Source organism: Apium graveolens, chromosome 4 (genome assembly GCF_009905375.1).
Source record: "Apium graveolens cultivar Ventura chromosome 4, ASM990537v1, whole genome shotgun sequence".
NCBI lineage: Eukaryota > Viridiplantae > Streptophyta > Magnoliopsida > Apiales > Apiaceae > Apium > Apium graveolens.
In genome coordinates, this window is record NC_133650.1 from 241,279,706 (window position 1) to 241,292,764 (window position 13,059).

At 40.3% G+C, this 13,059-nt stretch overlaps 1 protein-coding gene across 1 annotated transcript; it reads left to right on the forward strand.

Moving 5' to 3' along the window:
- The first annotated feature begins 1,926 nt into the window (after nt 1–1,926).
- On the forward strand, nt 1,927–2,331 carry LOC141719460 (uncharacterized). The gene has a single exon (XM_074521841.1). The coding sequence runs from the start codon at nt 1,927–1,929 to the stop codon at nt 2,329–2,331; it is 405 nt and encodes a 134-aa protein (XP_074377942.1).
- The last annotated feature ends 10,728 nt before the right edge of the window (nt 2,332–13,059 follow it).

Here is a 13,059-nt window from a genome sequence, read left to right on the forward strand (position 1 = left end):
TTTCAAATCAGTGATTGATTTGTTTGTTGATTGAAAATCTTGGATCTTTAACTGGTCTGCATCTTTTACTTGAGTTTTACATCGAGATCTCTAGTTTGTTATATAGAGAACTAGACATCTTGATAAGTATAATGGCTTATCCAGATCTCTTATTACTCTATAGTTGTTTTGACTAATCAAAGTCTATGAGTTCTCGAATGTGAACTTGACTTGTCGAGATCTCTGAGTTCTCGAATGAGTTTGGCTTATCGAGATCTCTGAGTTCTCGAATGAGCTTGGCTTGTCGAGGTCTCCAAGTCTTCGCATGTAGAATTAACTTGTCGATATCTCTAATCTTCATATCTTCATTTTGGCTTATCGATATCTTTGAGACTTCTCTACAAGTTGTTTCTTGACTTCTCGAAAAGTCATTCTGGAGTTCTCTGATGACTTCACTCTAAGACTTAATCCGTGACTTTTAGATTTCTTGACTTAGAATGTTTTTCCCAAAATTGATTTATTCAACTCCAAGCTTCTTCACATTATCTCTAAAGCATGATCTTCATGATCTTCTTCCAGAGCATATTCTTAGGTTTGAGATTGTTTACTGGAAAAATACTTCAGTCTAATCTATATACACTTTTACAGACTTAAGTGATATTATATAAAATGCAAACTTAGATTATCATACAACTTACTTAGTGCTGTCAATTTGATTTAGCCTTGTTATATTACATGCATGTCTTGCTCAACAGAAGGCTTTTGAGTTAACAGAAGTTAAGGATGATAAGCAGGCGTAGTACGCGAGTTATTATCTTAAAAATGAGGCTAGTTATTGGTGGGAATCTCCTAAGGTGTTGCTTGAAGGAGAAGTTATAACCTGGGAAAAGTTTACAGAGATGTTTAGAGAAGTATTTGCCAAGTTATATGTAAGACTAGTTGGAAATGAGGTTTCTGAATCTTAGACAAGAAGACATGACTGTGGCGGAATATGAGGTGAAGTTTTCAGAGTTGGCCAGATTTGTGCCTGAATACGTGAATACGGAAGCTAAGCAGGCCAAAAGATTTCAACAAGGACTTAAGTCGTAGATTCGAAGTCAAGTGGCTCTTTTGGAGATAAGGACTTATGTTGTTTTGGTACAAAAAGCGATGATTGTAGAAGGAGAAAGAGAAGCAACTAAGAGGGAAAATGAAGGGAATAAGAGAAAGTCTGAGGAATCTGAACAAGATCAAGGAAGCTCTAAGTTTGGAGAAAAGTTTGGGAGGAATGTTGGAAATCAGAACCAGAAGTTTCAGAAGTTCAAGCCCGGGAATGGAAATCAGAAGAATCATTTCCAGAAGATGGAACAATCGGTGAAGGATAATAAAACCCAGATTTAAGAGTGTAAGATTTATGGAAAGCGACACCCAAGGAGGTGCAATAAGCTAAATGTTACGTGCTTCAAATGTAATCAGAAAGGACTCTACTCAACAGAATGCCCAAACGGGATAGGAAAATAAGAAATGACTTGTTTTAAGTGTGTAAAGGTAGGCCATATGGCAAGGAACTGTAAGGAGCATGTTCAGAAGGTGAATATGCTTAGGATTGCTGGACCACCACCAACAACAACACCAACAACCCAGTCAAGGGAAAGAACATTCAACATGACCATGAAAGATGCAGTGCAGAATGCGGATGTGGTAGCAGGTACGCTTGTTATAAATTCGGAAGAAGTCGAAGTGTTAATGGACTATGGAGCTACTAGATATTTTATTGTTGAAAGTGTTATTGATAGATTAAAGTACATTGCGTATCCTCTTGAACCCAATTTGATTATAGAAGTAGCGAATTAAGAAATAGTTACTGCCAATAGGATTTGTCCCAATTGCGATTTGGTTATAGAAGGTTGGCACTTTTCTGCTAACTTAAAACCTTTTAAGTTAGGAGAATTCGACGTTATATTAGGGATGGATTGGTTGTCAAACAACGATGCACGAATCAAATGTAAAAGCAAGAAAGTGAAGTTGAGAGCCAAGGATGGAGCTGAAATGATATTCAGAGGAAAGAAGCAAGAAAAGAAGTTTATAATGGTGATTCAAACAAAACAACTATTACGTCAAGGATGCGAAGCTTATTTGGCTCATGTGAAGGATATAGAGAAGGAATATTTAAGAATTGAAGATATTCTAGTGGTAAAAGATTTTCATAATGTGTTTCCAGATGAATTACCTGGACTACCTCTGGATCGAGAGATTGAGTTTACGATTGATTTAACTCCTGGAAGAGAAACGGTTTCGAAAGCTCCCTATCGAATAGCGCCCATCGAGATGAAGGAAATAGTGGCACAATTGCAAAAATTGTTAAATAAATGAGTGATTCGCCCAAGTGTATCCCCGTGGGGTGCACCTAGAGCCGACAATTTCGTACACGACACGATAACACGACACGAAAATGACACAAAAATAACGGGTTTGGTTTGACATTTTTGGTACACGGACACGAAAGCACACAAACACGAAAGTACAAAGATGAATTTAGTGTCGGTTTTGGGTTTACACTTGGGTACACGACACGAAACGAAAGTACACGAAATAAATAAATATTTAAATAAATTTATCAAAATTATATGAATACATATATCTTATAATAATATTTTACATATAATATTTACAGAATATAGATACAAAATAGATTCAAATTTAAATTTTATAAGACTTGGCTGTACTTGAGTCTTTATGACTTATTGAATTAAGATTCGACTAGTAAAAACTTAACACAAAATGAAGGTACACGAACACGAAATGAATCCCTAACGGTTCGGGTTTGGGTTAGACATTCATGACACGAAACACGAAAGTACACGACACGAAAGTACACGAAACGTACGAATTTCCAGCTCTAGGTGCACTAGTGCTATTCGTAAAGAAGAAAGATGGAAGCATGAGATTGTGTATCGATTATCGTGAATTGAATAAGTTGACTATTAAAAATAAGTACCCTCCGTTGTGCTACGACGATTTATTTGATCAGCTGAAAGGAGCTACCTATTTCTCGAAGATTGATTTAAGATCTGGGTATCATCAACTAAAGATCAAGGCAGGAGATATACCCAAGATGACATTTCGAACGAGATATGGACACTATGAGTTTTTGGTAATGGCATTTAGTTTGACGAATGCACCAGCTGCATTTATGGATCTTATGAATAGAGTGTTCAAGTAATATCTAGATAAGTTCGTGATAGTGTTTATTGATTATATCTTGATATACTCCAAGTCAAAGGCAGAAAATATGGAATATTTGAGGATTTCTTTAGAAATTCTAAGGAAAGAGAAATTATACGCGGAGTTTTCTAAATGCGAATTTTGGCTAAAGGAAATTCAGTTTCTCGGACATGTAGTCAATAGTGAAGGTATCAAAGTAGATCCCGCAAAGATAGAAGCTGTGATGAACTGGGATAGGCCAAAGACTCTCACGGAAGTAAGAAGTTTTCTCAGATTAGCGGGATATTATAGAAGATTTGTACAAAAAATTTCTAAAATTGATGTTCCACCGACTAAGTTGACAAGAAAGAATGAAAAGTTTGTTTGGACGAATAAGTGTGAGGAAAGTTTTTAAGAACTAAAGAGAAGGTTAGTAACATCACCAGTATTGGTTCTACCCGATGAGAAGGGTGAGTTTGTTATCTACAGTGATGCGTTGTATAAAGGACTAGGTTGTGTGTTAATGCAACACGGAAAGGTAGTAGCATACGCGTCACGAAAGTTAAAGTCACATGAGCAGAAGTATCCTACGCATGATTTGGAATTGACAGCAATTGTATTTGCTCTTAAGATTTGGAGACACTGTTTATATGGAAAAAAGTGTGAGATTTATACGAATCACAAGAGCTTAAACTATATCTTTACGCAGAAAGAATTGAACATGAGGCAAAGGAGATGGTTGGAGTTAATTAAAGACTATGACTTGACGATAAGTTATCATCCCAGAAAGGCGAATGTTGTAGCGGACGCGCTAAGCCGCAAGGAAAGATTGAATATGTTAACTTTATCCGAAGAATTGATCAAATAAATTGAGAAGTTAAAAATAGAGGTGCAAGTTCTAGAACTTGTAAATGAAGTAACGTATGTGTTAGGGCGGAAACACGCGCTAATAATACACGCAAGTATACGCGTTCGCAAGTAATTAGAATACTTTCTAGTTCGTTCCCACAGAGACTCAGACTAATTTTTGTTCAATTAAACTCACTCACCAATGTATGATTACTTCTCAATGTTAAGACACTAACACTTAGAATTGTTGACTAAATATTAACTACAATTAACTACTTAATTAACCACTTAATTAACACTTATAATTAACAATATTAAAACACTCATGAGATCACAACTTCATTACTACTTCCTTCAATAGTTATTGTTATTACCCTTAGCATGCAACGGTGATGATAGTAATCGAATAACACGAAACTGATAAAAGCCAACTTTCATTGTATTAATACCATTCTATCAAGCATCCACAATTAAGATAGAAGTTAAATAGGCATCAATTATGTTGAGTCCCTATATGTCTACAGAAATTGACAATATAATGATTTAAGCACAAGTTATTCTTTTTGATTACACAGGGCGAATAAAACGGTTAGAGTTACCCACTAATCATGCACATCATACATGAACCTATGCTAGCATGGCAAGTTCTAAATCTCGAGATCCACCGTCGCTTCACAAGAGATTAACACCCTATCTTATATGTTCGCGATGCACATAAGACGAATACGCACAACCAATACTAGATATCATACAATCATCACACACTAAGGTATTAAACAATTAACTACAGAATTCCATAATAAATCCGTTACGACCCCATGATCACGATTAGCCCATGATAGCACTTATCGTCATTATGGGTTCATATGAAAACATGATAAACAAAAACAAGAGAATAATAACTAAACTAATTATATTAAACCAGAGTACGTCACAAGAGTAAATAGGTTCAAAAGCAAGAAAACTAGCATCCAACGTTACAACGAAATAAAGAATCACAAGAAAATATGCTTCCTCTTTATTGTGGTGTGCTAAAACGGTCTTCTTCCTTATCTCCTTCGCTCCTTGCTTAATACCGCGATCCAACCTTGTGAAAATGTCTCCAAATCTACTTATATAATAGTCCCATAAAACTCAGATTACATAGAAGTTGGAAGCCAAACAGAAGTAGAAGTCTAAAACAAATTATCTTTTTTCCCGACCCTGCGCCGCCGCTCAGCATAGCTGAGCGGGCGCTCAGCTTTTCTGCGGCTGAGCGGGCACTCAGGACCCTACTGGAAAATTCCTGAGTTTGCTCCGTTTCTTCGCTGTAATCTGCCCCTTTCTTTCCTCTCGCAATGTTGAACACATGCCAAGGCTTATTCTTGATGATTACTCCTCCGAAATGCAACTATTACCCTGAAATGCACAAACACTAGAAAAACGCATCAAATACACAAAATACTTGATTTCAAGACACCAATTTAAGCTATTTTAAGACGTTCTAAGTGGTATAAAATGCTACTTATCACACCCCCAAACTTAAATCGATGCTTGTCCTCAAGCGTCACACACTCAAAAACAAATAAAAACATGCATGAATGCAATCTATATGAAATGTAGCGATCCCCCTTACTACGACCAATCCAACCAACTTACAACATCTCAACAAATGCAATTAGGCGACTAAAGATCAATCAAATCATGCAAACGAACATACAGCCAGAAACGTGGTGTGTGCAGATGCTTAACAGATATGCTTCGAAACTAGACCAATTATTATGACTCAACTATCATCAAGGCAATCACATGATTATACAAAGAATAAAAATTCTAGGCACAAAGTGACTTATAACACTACGAGAATCATGGAGCTTATTACGGAATCATGCTTTTTATTCACACAAATAATGCTTATTTGACCGTGCAATGAGTGAGGTCCACAAAAGACTTATACAATGGTATCCATGTAGCGAGCGTTAGGTTAGCAGATCCCAGACTCTAAAAGCCTTAGGTCACTAGGCACAAAGTCCCCTAAGAACTTAATAACTCGAATACCAAAGAGCCCACTCACGATCAATTATGCATAAACACATACTTCTTCTTTTTTTCCTTTTTTCTCTTTTTCTATTTTTTTTTCTCCTTTTTTTTCAAAATTTCTGAGCAAGTGCGTTTCGCTCCATCTTGCTCAACCCTAGACTACTCGCAGATACCTACGAGCCGGCTACTAGCCAATTGACGCCTAGCCACAACTAGCAACAAATTCCATTTTTTACTCCATTTTTTTCTTTTTCATGCCTTTATCACTAAGAACCTATTATCAAATTCTAAGCATAATAAATAGATTAACCTCGAAAATAATCAGATCATAACAACAATCTAGTCCTTAAGCATTCTCTAAGACTTAGTGAAAATACAAGTGCTTCTAGCATGCATATCAACCTACACGACTCAATCATCACTTTAATGCCATCACTACACTCGTATCAACATCACAAATTAATCGATAAATTATCACAAAAGGGATCATGGCATATGCATGAGCTATATGATATGATAAACAAATAAAGCTATATATAAAAAAACTATATGGCAAAAATTATGCAACTACATGAACTAAACTATCATGAATATGCAGCTATATGACACACACACAAAATATTCCTTAACTACCACCCCCAAACTTAAAATCTTCACTGTCCCCAGTGAAGGTAGTAGAAAGGAACACAGGGTATACCTACTCGGAGTCATCATCATCATCACCCTCAGTGGGTGGAGTATCAGGCGGCGGGTATGCAGAGTCCTCACCAAAAACTGGCCACTGGATGTCAGTTCCAAGGCCCCAAAAAGCAGTCCCTAACGCAAGGGTGAGCTCTTGAGCAAACCTGCTCTGCGTCTCGTACATGGCATCCATCCGCCGTGACAGCCTCCTATATTAGGCATCAGCCATCCCAGCACCCTCCTGAGCTCTCGAAGAACCAGCCTCATCACGCCTAGGCCTAGCCATAGTAGCACCTCATGCTGGACGCCCTCCTGGAAGACGATAACCCAGCCCATGCTCCTCGGGCTCACCACCAGTCCACTCCTGCATCCCATTCAGAGTCCCAGAATCAATCGGAGCGGCCGGTAACTGCAACTGCTGATGAGACGGTCAGTTCACTCCCACTGCTCGGCAAAGCTTCATGACCGTGGATGTATAAGGGATGTTCATGTGCTTAGCTCCCCTCAAAAACTTCAGAATCCCTTGGTAGATGAACTCACCAAGGTCCATATAGTACTCCTCATTAAGAATTCCCCACAACAACTGTGCTCTCTCAACTGTGACCTCATGTGCATGCGAAGAAGGCTGAATATTAGCACAAATAAACACATTCCATGCACGGGTATACCTGTTCATAGCGATCGCCGGAAAGTGACAATACTCATTAGTTCCTGTCTTGAAGGTCCAAACTGTGCCCGGCCTACAAAGAGTAGCACAAATCAAATCCAAGTCGAAATCCTCAGCAGTCTTCTCATTCCAGTTCTCCTCCTCGGGCTTCCTCTCTCACTGCCCAATCACACGGCGAATCGCCGCTGGGTGATAATCAACCCTCAGCCCTCGGACCACAGAAACCCATTCTTCTCGGCCTTCACGTTCGCATAGAACTCGCGAACCACGCTCATCGGTACTGCTTCAGGTGACTCACAGAAAGCTATCCACCCCTTCTCAGCAATCATCGATAGCAACTCACCATCCCTCCTTGATGGTAAAAACCCCCTCTCATTCATAATCGGCTTCCCCAAAAGCCTAGTGTACTCCTCCTCCGCAGCTCTGTCATTCAACCGAGGCCTCGCAGCAGTACCCCTCGATGAATCAGCAATAGGGACTGTGCTGCTGCTATCAATAGTCCTTGCTCTCTTGGGTGCCATTGAATCTGAATAAAAGTGCTTGAGAATAGTGTTTTTGTGTTTGGGAGAGAGTTTGAGTGTAGAAAGTGTGTGGGAGATGTATGGGATAGGTGTATTTATATATAGGGTATGGATTACGTTAAAATTAGATTATGAGTGGGTTTGAGGGATAAAATCATGGGGTAATGGGAAAAGAAATCGTGGGTAATGGGGCTGTAATTTATTTTTTTTGATTTTCTGATTTTTTGGATTTTTTATGAACTTAAAAAAAAAATTCACAGTCGACCCCTGAGCGGTCGCTCAGCAAAGCTGAGCGGGCGCTCAGCCTGCTGAGCGGTCGCTCAGCAGAGCTGAGCGGGCGCTCAGGGGGTCTCTGAAAAAAAAATTTGAGCCTGGTTTTTCTGATTTTTTTGTGGTTTTGGATAGGTTATTAACTTCTAAGGGTTCCTGTAACAACAATTCATGGGTTGCCTCCCACGCGGCGCTTCTTTTTCGTCATTAGCTTGACTTTTCGTACCTTCCTCAAGTTGACAATAAAATGGCACTAACCACTTCTCGGTTTGCCGTGTCCCTATAGTAGTGCTTCAAACGCTGACCATTAACCTTGAATGCCTGGTCCGGATCATTCTCAAAAATCTCCACCGCTCCATGTGGAAACACAGTTTTGACAATAAAAGGTCCAGACCACCTTGATTTCAACTTCCCAGGAAAAAGTCGGAGATGAGAGTTGAATAAGAGAACTTGTTACCCCGACACGAATAACTTAGGATGTAGCTTCCTATCGTGCCACCTCTTCACCTTTTCCTTGTACAATTTGTTATTCTCGTACGCTTGAAGTCGAAATTCATCAAGTTCATTAAGCTGAAGCATTCTCTTCTTACCAACTGCAACTAAATCCAGGTTCAACTTTTTCAACACCCAATAGGCCTTATGCTCAAGCTCCGCAGGTAAACGACATCCCTTACCATACACCAGTTGAAACGGGGACATACCAAGTGGAGTTTTGTATGCTGTTCTGTAAGCCCAAACAGCTTCATCGAGCTTTAAAGACCAATCCTTCCTTGACGGACAAACAACCTTCTCTAGAATGCGCTTGATCTCTCTGTTAGACACTTCCGCTTGACCATTTGTTTATGGATGATAGGCAGTAGCAACTCGATGATTCACATTATAATGTTGCATCATAGAAGTGAACTTACGGTTACAGAAATGTGACCCTTCATCACTTATGATTACCTGAGGCGTTCCAAACCTTGTGAAAATCTGCTTATGAAGAAAATTCAACACTGCCTTTGCATTATTTGTCGGTAGAGCTTTGACTTCTACCCATTTTTAGACATAATCGACTGCCAGCAAGATGTACTGATTATTGCAGGATGAGACAAAAGGCCCCATGAAATCGATTCCCCAAACATCAAAGACCTCGACTTCAAGCATCACATTTAACGGCATCTCATCCTTTCTCGTCAAATTTCCCGCTCTTTGGCAACGATCACACCTTAAAACAAACTGATGAGCATCCTTAAACAAAGTAGGCCAGAAAAATCCTGCTTGCAGAATACGAGCTGCCGTCTTCTCACCACCATAGTGTCCACCATAAACTGTGGAGTGGCAGTCTCGTAATATCCCCTCCGTCTCACAGAACGGGATACATCTCCTGATGATCTGGTCAGCTCCCTGTCTAAACAAATATGGTTCATCCCACATATACCACTTCACCTCATGCAGAAACTTCTTCTTTTGAGCTGAGGCCAAATTAGGAGGCATTATATTGCTGACAAGATAGTTTACAATATCTGCAAACCATGGCTCTTCCTCCTGAACTGCAAACAACTGCTCATCCAGAAAAGATTCGTTGATCAATGTCTTATCCTGTGAAGTAGACTCGGGATTCTCCAATCTAGAGAGATGGTCAGCTACTTGATTCTCAGTACCTTTTTAATCCTTGATCTCTAACTCAAATTCCTGAAGTAAGAGCACCCAACGAATGAGTCTCGGCTTCGAATCCTTCTTGGAAACCAAATAGCGAATGGCCGCATGATCAGTGAATACTGTCACTTTTGTCCCCAGCAGATAGGATCGAAATTTCTCGAAACCAAAGACTATAGCCAAGAGCTCCTTCTCAGTAGTGGTGTAGTTCATTTAGGCCCCATTTAAGGTCTTACTAGCATAGTAGACCACATGAAAGAGATTATTCTTGCGCTGCCCAAGAACTGCACCTACCGCATAATCACTTGCATCACACATCATCTCAAAAGGCTCTATCCAATCCGGTGCTGTAATAACTGGTGCAGTGATTAAACTCTTCTTGAGAGTCTCGAATGCCGTCAAACATTCATCATCAAATTTGAAAGGCACATCTTTCTCAAGCAAGTTGCACAACGGCTTAGATATCTTTGAAAAGTCCTTGATGAACCGCCGATAAAAACCCGCATGACCAAGAAAACTACGGATTCCTTTCACAGAAATAGGTGGTGGAAGATTTTCAATGACTCCCACCTTGGCTTTATCCACCTCAAGACCTTTGCTAGCGACCTTATGCCCAAGAATAATGCCTTCACGCACCATAAAATGACATTTCTCCCAATTGAGCACCAAATTAGTTTCCACACACCTTTTGAGCACGGCACGAAGATTATTCAAACATTCATCATACGAATGTCCAAAGACGGAGAAGTCGTCCATGAACACCTCAACATTATTCCCAATCATGTCAGAGAATATAGCCATCATACATCTCTGAAAAGTGGTCGGTGCGCCACATAACCCAAACGCAACTCTGCGAAAAGTAAACGTGCCAAATGGACAAGTGAAGGTAGTCTTTTCTTGATCCTCTGGTTCAATACAAATCTGATTATACCCTGAGTAGCCATCCAGAAGACAATAATACTCATGACCAGCCAACCTGTCAAGCATCTGATCAATAAATGGAAGAGGGAAGTGATCCTTCCTCGTGGCTTTATTCAACTTTCGGTAATCCATGCATACTCTCCATCCTGAAACTGTTCGAGTGGGGATGAGCTCATTCTTCTCATTTGCTACCACAGTGATACCTCCCTTCTTAGGCATACATTGTACGGGGCTCACCCAAGAACTGTCAGAAATAGGATAAATGATGCTTGCATCCAGCCATTTCATAATTCCTTTCTTCACCACCTCCTTCATGATAGGATTAAGTCTGCGCTGCTGCTCAACAGTTGGCTTACTACCCTCCTCCAGCAGAATCTTATGCATACAATTTGAAGGGCTGATCCCTTTGATGTCTGCTATGGTCCATCCAATAGCCGATTTAAATTCTCTCAAAATCCTTAAGAGCTTGTCTTCCTCACTACCTGTAAGGTCAGATGCAATAATAACAGGTAAAGTAGATGCATCACCTAAAAAAGCATACCTCAAGTGTTCAGGTAATGGCTTGAGCTCCAAGGTAGGTGCTTCCTCAATTGATGGTTTGAGCTTTCCTTCAGCATTCTTGAGGTCAGAAGTACCAAGAGATTCAAACGGCATGTCCAGCTTTCGCCTCTAGGGAGAAGCATTCAAATATTGTAATTGCTCGTTGCCATCTTCATCATCACTGTCAAAATCCCCCACTAAGGCCTTTTCTAATGCATCAGACATTAGCATATGATCGAGTTCTGAAGTAACTGCAGAATCAATCACATCCACTTTTAAGCACTCCTCATCTTCTGTAGGGAATTTTATTGCTTTGAATACATTGAAGGTCACATCCTGATCCTACACCCGCATAGTAAGTTCACCTTTCTGCACATCTATCAAGGAACGGCCAGTAGCCAAGAAAGGTCTTCCCAAGATTATGGGAATCTTCTTATCTTCCTCGAAATCCAGAATAACAAAGCCTGCAGGAAAGAAGAGCTTATCCACCTTGACTAGCACATCCTCCACTATGCCCCTTGGGTAAGTAATAGAACGATCAGCCAATTGTAGAGACATGTAGGTGGGTTTTGAATCAGGAAAATCCAACTTTTTAAAGATCGACAACGGCATTAGATTGATGCTTGCTCCCAAATTACAAAGGCACTTGTCAAACGACAACTTGCCAATGGTGCAAGGAATGGTGAAGCTACCTGGATCTTTAAGCTTTGAAGGTAACTTTTGCTGCAGAACAGCGCTGCATTCTTCCGTTAGAGCAACGGTCTCAAGGTCATCCAGTTTTACCTTCCTTGAAAGAATACTCTTCATAAACTTCGCATAACTAGGCATTTGCTCCAGAGCCTCAGCGAAAGGTATATTGATGTGAAGTTTCTTGAACACCTCCAGAAACTTACTGAACTGCTTATCCAGCTTTTATTGCTGCAATCTCTTAGGGAAAGGTGGTGGAGGATAGAGTTGTTTCTCCCCTGTATTACCCTCAGGCAGAGTGTGTTCAACAGTAGTCTTCCTTGGTTCCGCCGCTTTTTCCTTTTGCTTAGCTTCTTCGTCTCTAACTTCAGCTTCTCCTTCTTTTGCCTTTTCAGTATCAGCAACTTTCCCAGACCTTAAGGTAATAGCCTTGACTTGCTCTTTAGCTTCCTTCCTGCCTGGCACTTCCGTATCACTGGGAAGTGTTCCAGGTTGACGATTGAGCACTGCATTGGCTATTTGACCGATTTGATTTTCCAAGGTCTTGATAGAAACCGCCTGACTCTTGCATAACAGCTTAAGTTCCTCAAAATCAGCACTAGTAGGTGCAGCTGCACTTCCCTGTTGAGGATATGATTGCCTTTGAGCATACTGCTGTGGTTGTTGGAATCCAGGTGGATTGAACTGTTTACTCACACCTTGCTGATATGGTGGCTGAATAGCATTCTGATTATTACCCCAGCTGAAATTTGGATGATTTCTGTTGTTAGGATGATAAGTAGCCGGCACAGGCTGCTGTCGTCGCTGATAATTATTCAGATATTGAACAGATTCGTTGACGAGAGAACACTGATCCGTAGCATGAGAACCTGCACAAAGCTCACAGACCATAGCTATTTGATTAACTCCATATGTAGCTAGAGAATCGACCTTCATAGACAGCGCTTGGAGCTGCGCTGCAATAGCGGTGGCTGCATCGACTTCCAGAATACCTGCTACCTTCCCAGGCATCATCCTTTGAGTCGGGTTTTGATGCTCATTTGCAGCCATAGTCTCTATAAAATTATAAGCCTCAGTATAGCTTTTGGCCCACAAGGCGCCTCC